Source organism: Coregonus clupeaformis, chromosome 25, assembly GCF_020615455.1.
Source record: "Coregonus clupeaformis isolate EN_2021a chromosome 25, ASM2061545v1, whole genome shotgun sequence".
Taxonomy (NCBI): domain Eukaryota; kingdom Metazoa; phylum Chordata; class Actinopteri; order Salmoniformes; family Salmonidae; genus Coregonus; species Coregonus clupeaformis.
In genome coordinates this window covers 4,640,251-4,660,921 of record NC_059216.1, presented here as the reverse complement: position 1 = coordinate 4,660,921, position 20,671 = coordinate 4,640,251, and the positions used below count along the sequence as shown (strand labels likewise).

The following is a 20,671-nucleotide window of genomic DNA, read 5'->3' as shown; positions in this document are numbered from 1 at the left end:
TTAACCCCAGCACGTGTATAACTACAACCAGTTAGCAATTCGGAAATGTCAGAGTTTCCTAGTTCCGACTAGCATGTGAACGCGGCAACAGTCCCGCAGTTTGGCCCTTTGTCCCGCCTCCCGCAACCAAACACCTCTAATGTAGAAAAAAAGGTTGATCTGTCCCGTATTTCAGTAAGACATTCCGATCTGTCTTATGAAAATATAGGCTGATAAGGTTGGTGGCACCTTAATTGGGGAGGACGGGCTTGTGGTAATGGCTGGAGCAGAATCAGTGGAATCGTATCAAATACATCAAACACATGGTTTCGATGTGTTTGATGCCATTCGAATCACTCCATTCCAGCCATTATTATGAGCCGTCCTCCCCTCAGCAGCCTCCACTGGCCTATATAGGCTATCATAAGGATGTGGTAGCCATTGGAGGCTTACGCCTCGCTCACACCGACATCATTGCATTTTGGTTCACCAGAAGTACATTCATTTCCAATGGAACACTGCGTTGTCCTTGCAGCATTGCGTTGCAGAGGCAGTTCCAGTGCGATCTGTGTGGTGCATACGTTGGATTTATCGAACATATGCCAAACTGTATGCGTAGACGGATTCACAGAAATGGTAGCAGAAGGTGAATGTTTAACTTTTGTTGCACACATATCCAGATGATGCTGCATACTATTTTGCGCAATGACCCTATCGGTGTGATCAAGGCGTAAATCAAACGAAACGCAAACAAGCGCTGGAATTAGAACGCACGTTCGTGAATGACAGAAAACAGACGGGCAGCGAGCATCAACGCTGTCAAAAGATTCATTAACTTCAAATTAGAAAGCAAGTCTATTTTTCTTGCGTAGATACGCAAAGCAATGCTAGTTTACGTTTCGTTTGATTTGGCCTTTGCTGGCTGGTGACGTTAAACACCTCTCCAATCGTTGTTGAGATCTGATGTTCTGTGCAGCGCAAGACGAGATCGTCAACCAATCATATTTCTCAAATCCTTTCGGGCTATTAATTCCAGCTAAACTTGGAGAGGACAGCACCTAACTACTTACAAAAAGCGTGCTTATGATGAAGAGCTACAAAAGTAAGTAAATAGCTGTATTAGACTGAAATATAGGTCATTTTGTCAAACTTGTAAGGCTCTCCATGCTCATTAGTTGCTCATTCAACATATTTGCTGCTACTTCACTCAATCCCATTTTAAAAGTCACCCTACCTAAGTGTTTTTCCATTCCCTGGCTGAGATCAACCAGAAATGTTTCCTTGGCCAAATATTCCCAGATTTTCATAAAACAGCCACACATGTCGTCTCTCTTTCTGCATCATCAAATTTTGCATGAGTCAAAAGAGTAGGCTAGGAGCGCTTTAATTGCTTTGCTTGTTCGGTGCTGCGGACTGCAGGGGTGTAGTGCTGCCTGAGCACAGTGGTGCTTGTTTAGTACTTGTTTTTATTTATGTAGGATACTGTGTCCCGGGAATGTTCCGCAAAATCATCCTTTTGTCCCACCTTTGAGTATTTTAAATGTGGTTGCCCTCTTCACCTCGGATCTCAATAGTGTGCAATTGCAGCCCGCAGTTCAGGGCGTTTCTGCATGTGGGCATTCATCTGCAGGAACGCCCCCCACCTCGACCATCCCATTGGTTCCTTCATGAACCCACCCCCTCCCCCTCAGTTCCTGCATGAACGCCTCCCCTTCGAGCACCCCATTGGTTCCTCCACAATCCAATGAGAAAGACGCTGCTTAGAAAGCGCCCTACCCCGAGCTGGATTAGCGAAACAGACAAAAAGCTGGTCACAAACACAGATATTCTTGATCCTATCCATATACGTGCGTAAAGTGCGCACCAGAAAGAGGTAATGCAACCTCCGTTGTTCACTGGAAGCAAACGGAGGAGGTGACACAGGAAACAGCTCAAAAGCTAGAGACATTTACATTTAAGTCATTTAGCAGACACTCTTATCCAGAGCAACTTACAGTTAGTGCATAATTATTATTTTTTCATACTGGCCCCCCGTGGGAATCGAACCCACAACCCTGGTGTTGCAAACGCCATGCTCTACCAACTGAGCTACAAGAGACCTGTAGGATATAGGCATAACCTTAGAAGCGAAAGATTGCCGTGGAGATTGCCCCAACACGCTTGGCCGCCAAGGCCATGAGCAGGGCAGTCTTGTAGGAAAGGACCTACAGGTCCACAGACTCCAATGGTTCAAAAGGAGGCTCACACAGAGCATCCAGGACCAAAGCCAGGTCCCAGGTCGGTGCCATAGGCTTAGATACTGGTCTGAGCCGATGCACGCCTTTCAGGAACCGCACCAACAGAGGATGAGACCCCGGGGTAGAGCCATCAATCCCTACAAGACACGCCGAGATGGCCACAAACCATCAGTGTAGGAAAATAAAAGCCCTGCTCAAAAAGCTCTTGCAAGAACATCAAAAGAGCTGTGAAAAGGAAAAACTCCTTTAATCTGACACCAACCCTCAAACGCGTGCCACTTATACGTATACAACCCCTTGTAGAGGGCTCTCGCACCGACTGTATAGTCGTAATCACATTCAACGCTAAACACCTAGCTGTCAATTTCAGCCTTTAATTGGGCCAAACCCACAGATTCCATATCGTGGGTGCCAAACCCTCCCGTGCGCCTGAATCAGGTCCACTGGAGGAAAATCATAAAGCCGAGCCAGAGGCCACTGATGCGCCAAAGCATCCGTTCCCAACAGTGCGTCCAGATCCCTCTTTGAGAAGAACAGGTGACAATGCTTGTTTTCTCGTGATCGCGTAACGATCTATGTCTGCCTTTCCGAACGGATCCCAAATGTGGGCAACCACCAAGGGGTGAAGTCTCCACTCCATTGAGAGAGGACCCCCCCTGGAAAGTAGTTCCGCACCCATGTTGAGAGATCTGGAAGCTTTGTCACCCTGAGCGACAAGAAATGCGCACTGCTCCCTTTGAGCAGATAACAGACCAGGTTCAGGAGAGAGAGAGAACGCGTCTCCCCCTGCCTGTTGATGTACGCCACTGACGTCCTGTTGTCGGACCTTACCAACATATGCTGTCCCTCCAATATCGGAAGAAAACTCCTCACCGCCAGGAAAACAGCCAGTAGCTCCAGGTAATTGATATGCAGCGCTCTTAGTGCTGTCGACCAAACTCCCCTTTCCGAGTAGCCCACACACTCTCTACCTGTCTCCGGCAGCCCTGAGGCCGCCTTAACACTGATTTTAAAAAAAGAGAGGGCCTTCTCCAGTAACCCCAATCTTCCTAAGAATTCAGTGAACAATTGAGTCTGAACTCAGCCGGTGACACCGGTCACACGAACTGTTCCAAGCCAAGACAGCCTGAGTGTGTTTCCACCCCAGGCAAACAGGACAGCACTTGTGAGTATCATGCCCTAGGCTTACACTTACCACTGTCCATCTTACTCAAGCAAGGAAGCACTAGCTACACAAGCAGAGCAGAAGTGCTAGGCTTTTACCAACAAAAATCCTACCCAAGCAAGGAAGCATTAGCTACACGAGCAGAAAGTAATTTGCTTTTAGCAAACACAAAAACCAATAACAAGACCCAAAACTCGCAATATCTAGGGGGACGAGTAATCTCTCCCCACTAACAGACACCTAAGATGGACTCCAGTAGTCTTTGTATGCTTGTAAATTGCGTGACACATTCTCCTTCAGGCGAGCTGAAGAGTGAACAATTGAGGAAATTAATGTGAGCCACGGTGTTATAGCCAGGAAGGCGGGGTTTCCGAGGGTGGGCTCTGCCCTTTGGGCGTGTTTTTAGTTTTCTTCAAGGGAATGTGATTGGTTGTTGACTCCCCATAGTATGTTATACAGAGTGACCGACTGAAAGGGAACAGACTCCCACTTCTTCCATCCTTCAAAGTTCCATCAACCCACTCAGGGGGTAGTACGGCTCGTGACAGCCTTTCATGTAACTCCATCGCCGAGAAGTCCTCCAATCCCAGAAACCGCTCTGCCGCATCCACAATGATATCCATCTTTCTAGACTTTTTCTCCACGTTGGCAGTGACATTGATCACCATAGCCATAAGTACAAAGTCCACCTTCTTAACCTGTAGAATATCTGGGTCCTACTGATGAGAGGCAACCCCTGCTGCCTACAGTGAATGCCTATCCACCACTATGGGCTCTTCAGGAACATTCGCCCCCTCAACCCTCTTGACAGCCGATGCATATGATATGTTCTGGTTGGCCCTGAATTTAGCCACTTAATTTTCCTTCACCCTCATCGGGCATTCCAAAGATGAAGCAACATGGTTCCCACCACAATTGAAACATTTCACATGGTCAAAACTCAAACCACACTCAATGTGATCTCCACAACTTTCACACCTTTGCTTCTTTCATCTACAGACACTTTCCACATGTCCAAAGGCACTACAGTGATTACACTGCAGCAATCTAGGGACAAAGACTCTTAAACGGTAATTAATATACCCCAACTTCACCTCGGTAGGTAGGGACTTCGCTTCAAAAAACAAAAGTACAGATACTCTTCACTTTCTCTCCATTAACTACTCAATTCATCCAATGTGCATCAATCACTCCAGGGATATTTTTTATTTATTCCATCTCGACTTCCCATGAAACACCAGATATTACCCCCTTGAGGGGTGCCCTGCACCAAAAAGCTACGCACGACCCATTGGAAGAGAAGGTCAGAGGGGATGGACTTCTGGCTTTCTCATCTAATGGGTTTTGAGAAGAAGGCGAGGAGAGAGGACGCAAGGAGTATGCAATTGAGATTCTCCCAGATGGAGGCATTTCCATGCAGGATTTACCCCAGTGTTTTACCCAAAAGGCTCAGACTTTTCTGTTTCCATCTACGCGGACCAGCACCTGTGTCTCACTGGGCCATGGCTCCAGTGGACCTACTTTCACCTGGGGCCAAAGCCAGGCCACTGGTACTTTTCAGCTGGCATTTACATAACAATGGCTAACTGTGAATTTTAACACCTTCACACAAAGCAACTGTCTTGATGATGCAGAGGTTGTTGATTCTGCTCTCCCAAAGTTTTTAGTGTCACACTTCTATTGGAAACACAATTACACTTGAGTTTACATGAACATAAAACACTGGTGACACACTGGTGTGGGGGTAAGTCTCCATGGAATTGTTGCTAGTGCCTCCTCATCCTTCTCTGTCAATGCTAGAGCTACGTCATACGGGATGATTCTTCTGTAGCCAAAACGTGAACTGTCTGCACAACTGGTTATCCCCGCCCTCCCCTTTCACCCATTGGACAAATCCTTCTTCTTCTTCGATGGGGTTGATGTAGTGGAGTGTGGGCCAGAGACAGGGAGGAAGTTATTAATCCTACCTGCCAGCCCAGTTTCTTTTTAAATAACAAAATATTTGAGACTGTATCTAATTATGTTCTACTCAGTATGCTCTTTAAACTCAATTCCTGTATCCCCCTTTCCTTCATACTGGATCTCAGTCTCTCTCTTTCTCTCTTAGACTGCCCACACTGTATCAGTATATGCTCCACTGATGGACAAATTCAACTTCTCTGATACATTTTACTACATATATTTGTACATTATGGTCCCAATTATAATAACTACGAAACTGTTGATTTCACTATAGTTCTGTCTATTTACACACAATGACCATATCAAGCAAATAAAACACAACACACATTTTAAACTATTCAATGCAATAGTACTGATGTTGAGAATATTGGACATTATTAAACACAAACAAAAACAACTTTCCCTATGCAGATTCAATTAAAATGTATTTGGTGAAGGCCCCTCCCTCATATCACTCCCCTGCAGTCCCCCAACCCCAATAAGAGTGCCTTCAGAAAGTATTTACACCCCTTGACTTTTTCCACATTTTGTTGTGTTGCAAAGTGGGATTAAAATGGATTTAAGTGTAATTTTTTGTCAAAGATCTACATAAAATACTCAATATCAAAGAGGAAGAACAATTCAAAAATTTGTAAAAATAAAAAACATGAAAAATAACACATATATTTGATTAGATAAGTATTCAACCCCCTGAGTAAATACATGTTAGAATCACCTTTGGTAGTGATTACAGCTGTGAGTGTTTCTGAGTAAGTCTCTAAGAGTTTTCCACACCTGGATTGTGCAACATTTGCCTTTTATTCTTTTCAAAATTCTTCAAGGTCTGTTAAATTGGTTGTTGATCATTGCTATACAACAATTTTCAGTTCTTGCCATAGATTTTCAAGCTGATTTAAGTCCAAACTGTAACTAGGCCACTCAGGAACATTCAATGGCATCTTGGTAAGCAATTCCAGTGTATATTTGGCCTTGTGTTTTAGGTTATTGTCCTGCTGAAAGGTGAATTTGTCTCCCAGTGTCTGTTGGAAAGTAGACTGAACCAGGTTTTCCTCTAGGATTTTGCCTGTGCTTAGCTCTATTCCGTTTATTTTTACAGATAATTGTATGTATGGGGTACAGAGATGAGGTAGCCATTCAAAAAACGTTACACACTATTTCTGCACACAGAGTAAGTCCATGCAACTTATGTGACTTATTAAGCACATTTTAAAACTTATTTAGGCTTGCCATAACAAAGGGGTTGAATACTTATTCACTCAAGACAATTTATTTTATTTTATTAATTTGTAGAAATGTCTAAAAACATACTTCCACTTTGACATATTGGGGTATTGAGTGTAGGCCAGTTACACACATGTCAATTAAATCAATTTTAAATTCAAGCTGTAACACAACAAAATGTGGAAAAAGTCAAGGGGTTTGATTACTTTCTGAAGTCACTACATGTATAGCTCAGTGCCCCCAACAGCATGTCCCCTTGTGATTAGTACTGACAAAGGTGGTCTATGGCTTTGCCTCTTCCTCTCTGGTACTGATAAAATGATTGCATCATCATTAGCTCAGCTTTGAATAATCATGATTGTCATGTCAACAACAAGGGAAAGGAAAGGTTAGCGTTCACCTGGGAAAATTCTCTTTATCCTGATACACAAACACTACCACACCCACTGCCCCACCCACATCTCTGGTTAGCTGTTGTAAAACAAACAGCCTTTGGTTTCATACTTCAATAAATTATATTTCTCAGTCAATCATATATATGTCTACTGTGGCAGACACAAATAGGCCTACAGTACTTTTCCCTCTTCTTTTTTTTTCTATGAAACCAGACCAACAGCTTGTCAGGGCCTGTTATGAGTGGATTAGTAATCACCTTTATCCAGAGCCCCTTCCAGGAGGAATGGTTGGGGAATTTGATTATGTAAACGTTGAGTGAAACAACCAGATAGAGCAGTTGTTATTAAGGAGTATACCAAATATTCCCCCACTCCTTGAAATTGTTCCCGACCTGGGAAAGTTTGGGGGAAATCAAAACAGTTGACTCATACCATCACCCAGTTAGGCAAGTGCTGCATAATGCTCATTTGTTCAGACTATAACCTCCAGAATGTTTACCTTAAAATATATTGTTTCCTGTCATCAGCTAGTCCCTTTTACAGTTCAATTAGTCTATTAACAGGATTATCATTAAAAAGTCTTCACAATGAGTGTATTGTTCAACATGTAATGGGATATAGGTGTACAGGACAGTACAATGCAGCCACAGAAACTGAAAGCAACACTGACTGTGGTGTCTCTCCAATCGGGATAATGGGGGAATTCCCTGCTCCAGCATTAGTCTATATAGTTCGGCAAACAGTCAATTGTATGGATATTGGTGGTTGGTTGACAAACTGTGACTTACAGTATTCGTCATCTGTACATGCACCTGCTCCATCATATCCACCTACTTGGATTCTGACTGAGGACCAGTTGAGTTCAGCAGTGGTGCCTTTTGTGGCAATTGGTGTGTCAGACAATCAACCCAGAAGAGAACAATGAAGAGATTCAACTTGATGAGCAGAAAGAGTAAGCCATTGGGAAGAGAGGACAAGAGTCCTTTGATTAAGAATAGTACACTGCCTGCAGATGGTGAGCTCCAGATGATGATGATTATTATTATGGTCTACCTATTGTTTGTCTGAGTATTTGTTTGTTCCATAAGCAAGAATATATGTCTACATTTGTTGGGATCAATTATTGTAATGTAATAATAGCATGACCAAAACAAACAATATTCAATTTATAATGAATAAACTAAGAATACATATATGGTGATTTCAGTAAACAAACAGGACTTCCGGTAGACAAGATGGCAAATTGAATACACAGCGGTGCGAATCACCTCAAGATAAAAACATAATATTCAATATCAGTAAGTTAGACTAAATATTAGCACTTCATATATTCGCGGATAATAACACAAAACAAATCATAAGGCTAGAGAAATGTATCGACAAATATTACAACAAGCAACACTCAAACATGACAGAGGATAAACAAGGAGAATCAATCTCCAAGAGGAAATGCGACTCCTCAACTGATACAGATGATTTATGCTTTTCACCACTGGGACTGGTAAGTGTGGAAAGCAATCTGTTGAAGTCGATAAATGACAAACTGGGCATACTAGAGTTGGTCAGTAATGATGTAAAAGAGTTGAAGGCGAGTCTTGAAATTAGTGACGAAAAAGCTGCGATAATGGAAAACGACACAAAAAAACTGAAAGGGGCAGTCACTAAGATAGAAACGGACGTTAAGGAACTTAAAAAGGAGAACAACTTTCTGAGAGAAGCCTTAGTAGACATACAAACTAGATCGATGAGAGAAAATCTAGTACTTACAGTTATCCAAGAAAAAGGAGAGGTTACCGAAAAAATTGTGAAGGACTTCTTTCTCACAGCGATTCAAATCCCACTCGAGGCTGTCGATAAAATCCAACTCGAACGTGTACACCGTTTTGGACAAAGAGGACAGAGATATGAGCGTCCAATCGTTGCCAAATTTGCTTTCTTTAAGGATAAAGTAATGGTTAAAAGCCTAGGTAAAAGACTTGCTGGCACGAAAATAGGCATGAATGATCAGTTCCCGAGGGAGATTGCAGAACGGCGCAAAGTTCTGTACCCAATCTTCAAGGAAAATAGATTAAAAGGGAAGCGTGTTGCTCTTGTTGTCGATAAACTGTATATTGACAACCAAATGTTCCGCGACACAAAGACTACTCCATGGCTATTCTGAAAGTTCTAATAGAGGAGTCGAATAATGGAACACCCAATACTAGCCATGGTAGGGATTGTAATAATAAAGCACATTTATAGTATTTCTAATATTTTATAAAGGGATAAGACGGTATTACAAGAAAAGATAACAAGCAAAATAATACATCTTCAAATACAACTAATTAGAACACAAGTACTCAATGAACATAGTGGAGATAAAAACATAGCAGACAGAAGACATAGAAGGCACAGTATGTGGGTATGTGTGGATGAATTGTGATGGAAGGTGTGGTGTGCGTTTTTGTGTTTGAAAAAGTGTGGCGTTAAGTGAGTGAGAAAGGAAATGGTTGCATATCCCAGAACCAACGTGTGTCTGTGAGCAGGGGTTGTGAGAGAGCTTTCAATTTTGTGCAGATGAGGGATATACATTTTGAAATAAAGTATACATCTAATCTATTTTTTTATTGGCCTATCATGATGGAATGATCCCCAACCCTATATCTTAGACACCCACCTGAGCGACCCATACACCAAAGAGAAGTCCCCATCTGTTTTATGGCCCTGCTGTGAGTTGCCTATATGCAGCCAAAACAGAAAAATAAATGCGGTCAGATACCTACTTGAGCAGCACCGCCCCCTCAAGATTCTGAGCCTGCCTGGCAGGGTTGGTCCTACAAAGCCAGAGACCCCAGATGGGAGAGCATAATATACAAGGAAATTCTCAAAGCTGCTAATGAGAACCTTGACGACCTTGTACCTAGCCGGTGTGGTACCCCCACCCAGGTAGTGGCAGTGCTGGCAACACTGGCTGCAGTAACCCATGGGGAGGGGGTCACACTCGGACAATCAGAGAGGGGGCATATTATTGTGGCCCTGGTGGCACAAAATAATCAAAGGTCTGACTGCACGGAGATGCTTGGGAAAAATGGTTACAACGGGGGACCAGAGTGTTTGTCTCAGGGGAAGAGGGTGGATCTGATCTCCATCACCTAGGACTTGACATAGATTAATCAAATCTCACATTGTTGTCAATCTTTGCTCAATCTTGCATGCTTTCTCAAACGGCTGTAACTGTATATGCATTCGTAAATCAGGTCCTTTCTTGAGTTGGGCTCTGGGATGAAACAACCGTTGAGCATCTGATCTTATGGTTGATTGTGGAGGAAAGGGGTTGAGTGTGTTAGAGTATGTGCGTGTGTGTGTGTTTATCCCACATCTGTTGCAAGGGGGTAAGGATGTTAGGGAGAATATAAGATGAACCACAATAATTGTTTGCTAAAATAATAATTGCTTGACAAAAATGTAATGTAATACTATGGCAATCCGGGTTATAGGTAACAATCCTACGCATGAACTGCCGACATTATTACGCATATTAATTGATAATTATGGAAATTAAGATATGCAAGATATTTGAATATATATATATTTTTAAATATATATATATTTAAAAATATACTTCTCCCATGAGCAAAGAAACTCAAAAGGGGTGATTGATATTAATTAACAGTAATTTCGATCCGAATGTGCAAATTGTCCAAACAGATCGTCAAGGTAGATGGATTATTTTAAATATGTTATTGGACCATAAACAGATATGGGTCATTAACCTTTACGGACCAAATAATGATGATCCACACTTCGTTGACAATATAAATAATAAATGATCAACCCTGCAAGCAATACAAGACTGGGAGATTATAATACTGTTTTAAATAGCACAATGGACCGTAAAGGAAATCACACTACAAACTATCACCCTCATGCTCTTAAGGCAATCGTGAATGTCATGGATACATTAGAACTTGTAGATATATGGAGGCTTAAATATCCTGATCTAGGGAGATATACATGGTGGAGACTCAATCAAGCTAGTCGTCTTGACTTCTTTCTTATGTAATTCTCGTTGGCACCAAAAGTTTAAAAAGTGTTGATAGGGGACAGAATGCGGTCGGACCATCATATAATTGGCATATACATTACTCTTACTGAATTTCCACGTGGGCGAGGATATTGGAAATTTAATCAAAGCCTATTGGATGATAATTTGTTTTTAACTATTTAAAGTGAGGGGGAAAAGTATTTGATCCCCTGCTGATTTGGTACGTTTGCCCACTGACAAAGAAATGATCAATCTATAATTTTAATGGTAGGTTTATTTGAACAGTGAGAGACAGAATAACAACAACAAAAATCCAGAAAAACGCATGTCATAAATGTTATAAATTGATTTGCATTTTAATGAGGGAAATAAGTATTTGACCTCCTCTCAATCAGAAAGATTTCTGGCTCCCAGTTGTCTTTTATACAGGTAATGAGCTGAGATTAGGAGCACACTCTTAAAGGGAGTGCTCCTAATCTCAGCTTGTTACCTGTATAAAAGACAACTGTCCACAGAAACAATCAATCAATCAGATTCCAAACTCTCCACCATGGCCAAGACCAAAGAGCTCTCCAAGGATGTCAGGGACAAGATTGTAGACCTACACAAGTCTGGAATGGGCTACAAGATCATCGCCAAGTAGCTTGGTGAGAAGGTGACAACAGTTGGAGCGATTATTCGCAAATGGAAGAAACACAAAAGAACTGTCAATCTCCCTCGGCCTGGGGCTCCATGCAAGATCTCACCTCGTGGAGTTGCAATGATCATGAGAACGGTGAGGAATCAGCCCAGAACTACACGGGAGGATCTTGTCAATGATCTCAAGGCAGCTGGGACCATAGTCACCAAAAAAACAATTGGTAACACACTACGCCGTGAAGGACTGCAATCCTGCAGCGCCCGCAAGGTCCCCCTGCTCAAGAAAGCACATATACAGGCCCGTCTGAAGTTTGCCAATGAACATCTGAATGATTCAGAGGAGAACTGGGTGAAAGTATTGTGGTCAGATGAGACCAAAATCGAGCTCTTTGGCATCAACTCAATTCGCCGTGTTTGGAGGAGGAGGAATGCTGCCTATGACCCCAAGAACACCATCCCCACCGTCAAACATGGAGGTGGAAACATTATGCTTTAGAGGTGTTTTTCTGCTAAGGGGACAGGACAACTTCACCGCATCAAAGGGACGATGGACGGGGCCATGTACCGTCAAATCTTGGGTGAGAACCTCCTTCCCTCAGCCAGGGCATTGAAAATGGGTCGTGGATGGGCATTCCAGCATGACAATGACCCAAAACACACGGCCAAGGCAACAAAGGAGTGGCTCAAGAAGAAGAACATTAAGGTCCTGGAGTGGCCTAGCCAGTCTCCAGACCTTAATCCCATAGAAAATCTGTGGAGGGAGCTGAAGGTTCGAGTTGCCAAACGTCAGCCTCGAAACCTTAATGACTTGGAGAAGATCTGCAAAGAGGAGTGGGACAAAATCCCTCCTGAGATGTGTGCAAACCTGGTGGCCAACTACAAGAAACGTCTGACCTCTGTGATTGCCAACAAGGGTTTTGCCACCAAGTACTAAGTCATGTTTTGCAGAGGGGTCAAATACTTATTTCCCTCATTAAAATGCAAATCAATTTATAACATTTTTTACATGCGTTTTTCTGTATTTTTTTGTTGTTATTCTGTCTCTCACTGTTCAAATAAACCTACTATTAAAATTATAGACTGATAATTTCTTTGTCAGTGGGCAAACGTGCAAAATCAGCAGGGGATCAAATACTTGTTTTCCCTCACTGTATAACTGATTTTTTCCGACATAACATAGGTAGAGCAAATCCCCTTATTGTATGGGACACTTTTAAATGTGCATTTAGAGGCCATGCAATTCAGTACTCATCTCGAAAACAAATGCAATTTAGGTCAAAAGAGTCCATACTAACAAAGGAAATAGAAGGTCTAACAGAACAGATAGATAGCAATAAAAACTGTAACATAGAGGCTCAGAATAAATTAGAGGAAAAAACAAAAGAAATGAAGAAACCTATTCAAGAAAGATCAAGTGTAATATATTATAAAAATAAAGGAAACTGGATGGAATATATATATATTTTTAATCGTCAACATAGAAATGCTACCAAAAATAATTTTCTGAAACTGGTTACAAATGACGGAGTCACCCATGATTCGGTAAATTATATTTTGAAGGAGGAAGCAAAGTACTTTAAGCATATGTTTTCGTTTCAGTCGCCTCCATCTCCTCTAACTGAAGCTAATTGTAGAGATTTTTTTTCTATTGATAATGTAAAATTAACAGCCATACAGAAAGACTCATGTGAAGGTGAAATTACAGAGGAGGAACTTCTGGATGCAATTAAAGACTTTAATTCCGGGAAAACTCCAGGGCTGGAAGGCATACCAGTCGAGGTATACCAAACCTTTTTTGATATACTCAGAGGACCGTTATTAGCGTGTTTTAACCACTCCTATGTAAATGGTAGATTATTTACATTTACATAATTTAGCAGACGCTCTTATCCAGAGCGACTTACAAATTGGTGCATTCAACTTATGATAGCCAGTGGGACAACCACTTTTTTATATTTTTTATGGGGGGGGGGGGTCGAAGGATTACTTTATACTATTCCAGGTATTCCTTAAAGAGGTAGGGTTTCAAATGTCTCCGGAAGGTGGTCAGTGACTCCGCTGTCCTGGCGTCGTGGGGGAGCTTGTTTCACCATTGGGGTGCCAGAGCAGCAAATAGCTTTGACTGGGCTGAGCGGGAACTGTGCTTTCGTAGAGGTAGTGGAGCTAGCAGGCCAGAGGTGGATGAACGTAGTGCCCTCGTTTGGGTGTAGGTTCTGATCAGAGCCTGAAGGTAAGGAGGTGCTGTTCCCCTCACAGCTCTGTAGGCAAGCACCATGGTCTTGTAGTAGATGGAAGCCAGTGGAGTGTGCAGAGGAGCGGGGTGACATGAGAGAACTTGGGAAGGTCGAACACCAGACGGGCTGCGGTGTTCTGGATAAGTTGTAGTGGTTTAATGGCACAGGCAGGGAGCCCAGCCAACAGCGAGTTGCAGTAATCCAGACAGGATATGACAAGTGCCTGGATTAGGACCTGTGCCGCTTTCTGTGTAAGTAGGGTCGTACTCTGCGAATGTTGTAGAGCATGAACCTGCAGGATCGGGTCACCGCTTTGATGTTAGCGGAGAACGACAGGGTGTTGTCCAGGGTCACGCCAAGGTTCTTTGCACTCTGGGAGGAGGACACAATGGAGCTGTCAACCGTGATTGCGAGATCATGGAGCGGGCAGTCCTTCCCTGGGAGGAAGAGCAGCTCCGTCTTGCAGAGGTTCAGCTTGAGGTGGTGATCTGACATCCACACTGATATGTCTGCCAGACATGCAGAGATGCGATTCGCCACCTGGTTATCAGAAGGGGGAAAGGAGAAAATTAATTGTGTGTCGTCTGCATAGCAATGATAGGAGAGACCATGTGAGGATATGACAGAGCCAAGTGACTTGGTGTATAGAGAGAATAGGAGAGGGCCTAGAACTGAGCCCTGGGGGACACCAGTGGTGAGAGCACGTGGTGCAGAGACAGATTCTCGCCACGCCACCTGGTAGGAGCGAGCTGTCAGGTAGGACGCAATCCAAGAGTGAGCAGCGCCGGAGATGCCCAACTCGGAGAGGATGGAGAGGAGGATCTGATGGTTCACAGTATCAAAGGCAGTGGATAGGTCTAGAAGGATAAGAGCAGAGGAGAGAGTTAGCTTTAGCAGTGCAGAGAGCCTCCGTGAATTTGAATTTGAATAGAAAGTTAGCAAAAATAGATAAGATCTTGCTACCATGGAAAGTATTATCCCAGTTGACCTATTTGCTTATGGTCTTGCCTACGCCTAGCGAACAGTTTTTTAAATTATATGAGAAAAAAATATTCCATTTTATTTGGAACGGCAAGCCAGACAAAATTAAACGGGCCTATTTATATAATGAATATGAATTTGGAGGACAGAAATGATTCAATATTAAAGCATTAGACCTATCACTAAAAGCTTCAGTCATACAAAAGTGATACTTAAATCCGAACTGGTTCTCTAGCAAATTAGTAAGATTGTCTCACCCAATGTTCAAGAATGGCCCTTTTCCCTTTATTCAGATTACAACCTCTCACTTTCAGTTATTTGAAAAGGAAATAATCTCCCAAATATCACTATTTCTAAAACAAGCCATAGAAAGTTGGTTGCAATTTCAATTTAATCCTCCAGAAATGACAGAACAAATAATGCAACAAATATTGTGGTTAAACTCAAATAAACTAATTGATAAAAAAACATTATATTTTGACAATTTAAAAAAATATATATATAATCTTCGTAAATGATATCATAGGTAGGACTGGTGGAGTTATGTTGTACATGCAGCTAACAAAAACATATGGAAATGTCTGCTCTACCCAAAATTACAACCAAATAATTGCAGCATTGCCGCAGAAATGGAAGAGGAAAGTGGAATGAGGAAAAAGTAATGAACTTGTCTGTCGGCCCTGCATTAAAGAACATAATTGGTTAAAGAAAATTCTGATAAATAAAAAAGTATACCAGTTTCATTTAAGGACCAAAGGATTGACAGCCGTCCCATATAGATTGCAAAATAGTTGGGAAGAGATTTTTGACGTACTGATTCCATGGCATAGTGTTTATGAACTGATACGCAAAACAACGAAACAGATACCTCACAGGTCCTCAACTGGCAGCTTCATTAAATAGTACCCGCAAAACACCAGTCTCAACGTCAACAGTGAAGAGGTGACTCCGGGATGCTGACTTAGGCAGAGGTGCAAAGAAAAAGCCATATCTCAGACTGGCCAATAACAAGAAAATATTAAGATGGGCAAAAGAACACAGACACTGGACTTTTTCTTTGCAAGTCTGCCTAGAAGGTCAGCATCCCGGAGTCGCCTCTTCACTGTTGACGTTGAGACTGGTGTTTTGCGGGTACTATTTAATGAAGCTGCCAGTTGAGGACCTGTGAGGTGCCTGTTTCTCAAACTAGACACTCTAATGTATTTGTCCTCTTGCTCAGTTGTGCACCAGGGCCTCCCACTCCTCTTTCTATTCTGGTTAGAGACAGTTTGCATTGTTCTGTGAAGGGAGTAGTTCACAGCGTTGTACGAGATCTTCAGTTTCTTGGCAATTTCTCACATGGAATAGCCTTAATTTCTCAGAACAAGAATAGACTGACGAGTTTCAGAAAAAAGTTATTTGTTTCTGGCCATTTTGAGCATGTAATTGAACCCACAATTGCTGATGCTCCAGATACTCAACTAGTCTCAAGAAGGCCAGTTTTATTGCTTCTTTAATCAGCACAACAGTTTTCAGCTGTGCTAACATAATTGCAAAGGGTTTTCTAATGATCAATTAGCCTTTTAAAATGATAAACTTGGATTAGCAAACACAACGTGCCATTGGAACACAGGACTGATGGTTGCTGATAATGGGCCTCTGTACGCCTATGTAGATATTCCATTAAAAATCAGCCGTTTCCAGCTACAATAGCCATTTACAACATTAACCATGTCTACACTGTATTTCTGATCAATTTGATGTTATTTTAATGAACAAAAAAAGAGAAAAAATATATGGGGGATTGGAAGTGATGCAGACAATTACATTGATGGAAGTTACAATCTATCTGCAATATTAAAGCTGATCTACCCCCTAACAAAAAAGTATGGTGTTATGTTTTTTTTGTTTTGTTTTTTTGAGCACTGTATTCATTCAAATGCATTGCATTATTGGTATTATTCACAGAAGAGGACCAAACCGGGAATGTGGGGTATGGGAATCCCTACATGGAGAATGGCTTTAACAACCATCAGGAGTTGGACGATCTGGGGGGTCAGGAGAAGGGACAGTCGTTGCTCAATGTACTTGCAGAAGCTTTGAGGGTCAGCCATGTTGTCCCTCAAGAGAGACTTGAAGCTAATTTGGAGGGGCCACGGGAAGAGATGATGTGCCATGAGGCTCAGAAGAAGGACGATACACACCCAGAGGTCTTGCTCCAGAGGTACTTTCATCTTATTGAAGCGTCTGTGGACAAACACTTCCCCAAACTGCCAGTAGGGAACACTGTGAATCAGCTGGAGGGCTTCCTGATAGAGATGCAAAGAACTGTGCTAGTGGAGCTTCTGAGGTTGGCACCCCTGCTCAAAGAGGTTCAGTTGCTGAAGCATTTGATTGCTTGCTATCATCAGCGTATGTTTGACTGTCTACATCAGATCCTACAGCATGTCAACACAAAAAAAGAGGCCTTCACAGTTCTTGACTGGGTACTACACACATACTTGAGGTACTCTGTCCCACCCACAGTCTCTCTATCTCGCTTATTCACTTTCACTGTGATGGTATAGTACTGATTCTGATACTAAAGCAGTAATTGGTGAGTGAAACAGCATAACATCTGGGTTGTTTTTCTAGTCAGGAGCTGCTAGGACACCCTGACCTCTGGGATGAGGCTCTACATGCAGTTGACCTTCTCCTTCTGACAGAATGGATCCCACAAGCTGAGAAGAAACTCCTGGCCACTGTGCAGGTGAATCACCTATAGGTGATGTCATCTCAAAACAAACAAATTAGTACTGGGGTCCTACTTCTTGAGGGGTAGATTTCTATCATGTATTGATTTTTAAACATATTTTATATGATAATAACCCATGCAGTTCCTGTGAAGATTTTACGCATTTCAGTCTCTCTTTCTCTCTGACCCATTGTAGGAGGACATCTCTACATCACTGAGGAGGATCCTTCAGAATGAGGAGTCAGGTAGAGAGGTGTGTGTCTCTGGAGACGAGGCCTTTATCCAACTGCATCTGGATGTCATTCAGGTACTTCAACCAGCAGTGATGTGTAAAGAGATTATAAAGTGTATCACTGTAAATCTATACTAAGACATTTCTCTCCCTGTAACTCTTCCTCCTCTACGTAGTGCATCAATGCTGTGCTCCAGAAAGCAAAGATGATGAGCCAAACTCTGACGCTCAAGGTCCAAATAGTCTGTTGGCAAGAGCTACAGGACTTTGTGGAAAGGTTGTTGTCACCTTTTCTTAGTACCACACTACTGTTTCATTGTCTTGCTGATTGTCTGGTAATGCACCGAAACCAGGCAAAATGTTGAATGAATGTGCTAAACTGTGCAGGTATGTCAATGTTGAAAAGAAGCACCTTCAGAAACAAGCAAGAATGGGCACGTCAGGTACAATGCACTTCTTCAAGACTTTCAACACCTGCAATGAACTCAAGTAAGTTTTATATTTTCTTCTTATGCTATGAAATCAAATCTCATGTATCGTTGTTGAATCATGATAATCATTATGATTAGAAATGATTATGTTTCTGTTGCAGGCTGTATATTTCAAGGATTGCCAGAGATGACACAAGTTTTGACTGTGTTAAACCCATTTCAACACTTAAGGGGTTGGAAGCTCTTTCTTGGAAGCTTCTCCTGGAAAGACCAATTAAACTTGCACAGGTGCATTCCCCCCCCAAGCCTATCTGTTAAAAATCCACAAGTTCCCACTTCCAATATGCACTCTTGAACACATTAATTTTGCAATCGTAATTTGTATTAAATTATATTGAAACCATTAAGGGAAGCTGGACGGTGTTACAATGTTTTGTGATCCCAGATTTCCTTGAAGAAGTATTTCAAAAGAGAGGATGAACAAATGGAAAATCTAATAAAAGAAATTGAAAAACATTTCCATTACCTTCCCAAAGACCAGGACACGCAAAAGGTGTGTTTACTGTTCACATCTGGTGTGAGAGCATTCCTATTGCATTCTTATAACAAAACTGTAATGTGAAATACTCAACACTTCTCTCTTGTTCTTTCCGGTATATTGTTTTATACATCTCCGTCCCTTCTCTCTGTAGACTGTGATTAATGAAGCCTATCAGCGCATCACCCTTCTGTACCTCCAACACCTGGTGCAGAGTAACCATGGGAAGCTGGTGAAGAGATGGGATTATGTGGGCAAAAGAGTGATGCATGATGCTGAGCTCCTTCACTCCATCTTCTCATGCCTGGTGAGAAAGCTAGGCCTGTACACCAGTTACTATAAATGCCTTCTTTCTACCTGATAAGATGCAGGTGGTTCATCTCAGAATGTGTAACTACTTTAAAAGGTCACCATTCTTCTACTGACATGAGTTCTTTTTATCAGAATCCTGATGTTAAACAGTGGAACATCATACTGATTAAAGTGCGAGAAGTGCTAGAGTGCAGCGACATTGAAAGTCTCAAGATAATAGTCAGTGAGATACTGAGGGACTGCTCCAGTACAAGGTAAAACAGAGTATACCACATGGTTTCAAAAGTCTGCATGCTCCACAGCACTGACTTTAATTGTATTACATAGGGATTAGCTTGAGTACAGGCTTGCTATCTCCAATATTGATAAATGTTTATCTTTGTTGTAGTGCTGCTGAGCACCTGCCAGCCCTGCTGCGCTGGAAGGGAGGCCTGTCATGGAGACAGACCCGGGAGGTTCTGGAGGCAAGCCAGGAAGTGTACCCCATTTACCTCTCCCAAACCAGGTCTGCACCCTGGTTTGGCTGCCTTCTTTGCTGCTGAGTGTGGGAACTGGGAAGTCTCAGGCGGAGGACAATAATGACCCCACTCTAAACAACATGACCCTCAAGTTCTCAACCGACAACACAATATTTGGAGCTCTGTTTACATGTCTTTGTCAACTTTTAAAAGGGACTCTATGGCAAGTTATTATTTAATGTCTTCAAGAGAAATAATAATAATACATATCTGAAATTGGAATTAAAACTGCCTAAAGTTTTTCATTTTGAGGTCAAGTGGTTTTAATCCTCATCAGAAATGCCTCATGGAAAGACTTCATGTGCAGTGAGTGTAGCACCAATAGTGCCCTGTAGATGGAGACAACGGCAGTAAGGCTATCAGTCATTGTGCTTCCCCTGAGAAGGGAAATCCCCTTAGTCTTCTTGGCTTGTGAGAGTAGTACTTGAATGTTGGAAATTCCAAAATGTACAGTAATTCACAACACATACAGTAATCAGTAAGCCAATTTTAATGCGTTTTTGGATGGCCACATTAGAGGTAGGATGGTATTTATCTGATCTTTTTCAATGGACAGTCCACCACTACATGCTTCCTCAATGGTATCCCAGGGGATATTATCATCAAAGAATGGTGTTTCCCTTATATCCTTATCACAACCTATATCAAAACACTGACATTAACCTGGAAGAATTGGCAGCCTGACTCACTTGAAACACCTATCCTGTTAACAACAAGGCTGTTAATGTGGTTTCCTTCCTTCCAAAGTCATAAGTAGCTTACTGGTAAAGTGAGCATTTACCTGGAAATGATACACAAAATAAATCATGGTCGGTTAGACAAGTGCTTAGAGTGTATACTTTCAATTTTCATTGACAAAATGGTAACAATGACTTGGAATCATTGACTAACCAATTCAAGGGAAATCCTTGAGTAAGGCAGAAAATACTCAAACGCATAATTCTTCAAACCATGAAGGATAAATGATGGAGGAATGTTAACTACACAGAGGTACCATACATACAGTTGAAGTCGGAAGTTTACATACACTTAGGTTGGAGTCATTCAAACTCGTTTTTCAACCACTCCACAATTTCTTGTTAACAAACTA

The 20,671-nt window shown here is 42.0% G+C and overlaps 1 protein-coding gene across 2 annotated transcripts; it reads left to right on the top strand.

Moving 5' to 3' along the window:
* Positions 1-901: 901 nt before the first annotated feature.
* Positions 902-20,410, top strand: si:dkey-196h17.9 (exocyst complex component 3-like protein). Of its 2 annotated transcripts, none has more exons than XM_041846992.1 (11): positions 902-1,081; positions 16,785-17,040; positions 17,451-17,565; positions 17,747-17,857; positions 17,959-18,059; positions 18,170-18,271; positions 18,375-18,501; positions 18,659-18,766; positions 18,906-19,058; positions 19,196-19,317; positions 19,452-20,410. In XM_041846992.1, exons 1-11 carry the CDS (start codon positions 1,063-1,065, stop codon positions 19,603-19,605), a joined length of 1,368 nt encoding a protein of 455 aa, XP_041702926.1. In that variant the 5' UTR covers positions 902-1,062; the 3' UTR covers positions 19,606-20,410. The 2 variants fall into 2 exon arrangements, with proteins under 2 accessions (XP_041702926.1, XP_041702925.1); XM_041846991.1 differs by having other exon boundaries at positions 16,785-17,322.
* Positions 20,411-20,671: the final 261 nt, after the last annotated feature.

Coding starts and splice junctions, on each gene's coding strand:
- si:dkey-196h17.9 (XM_041846991.1), top strand. Junction 17,323..17,450: donor GTACTACACACATACTTGAG/GTACTCTGTCCC, acceptor TTGTTTTTCTAG/TCAGGAGCTGCTAGGACACC. Junction 18,767..18,905: donor AAGACCAGGACACGCAAAAG/GTGTGTTTACTG, acceptor TTCTCTCTGTAG/ACTGTGATTAATGAAGCCTA.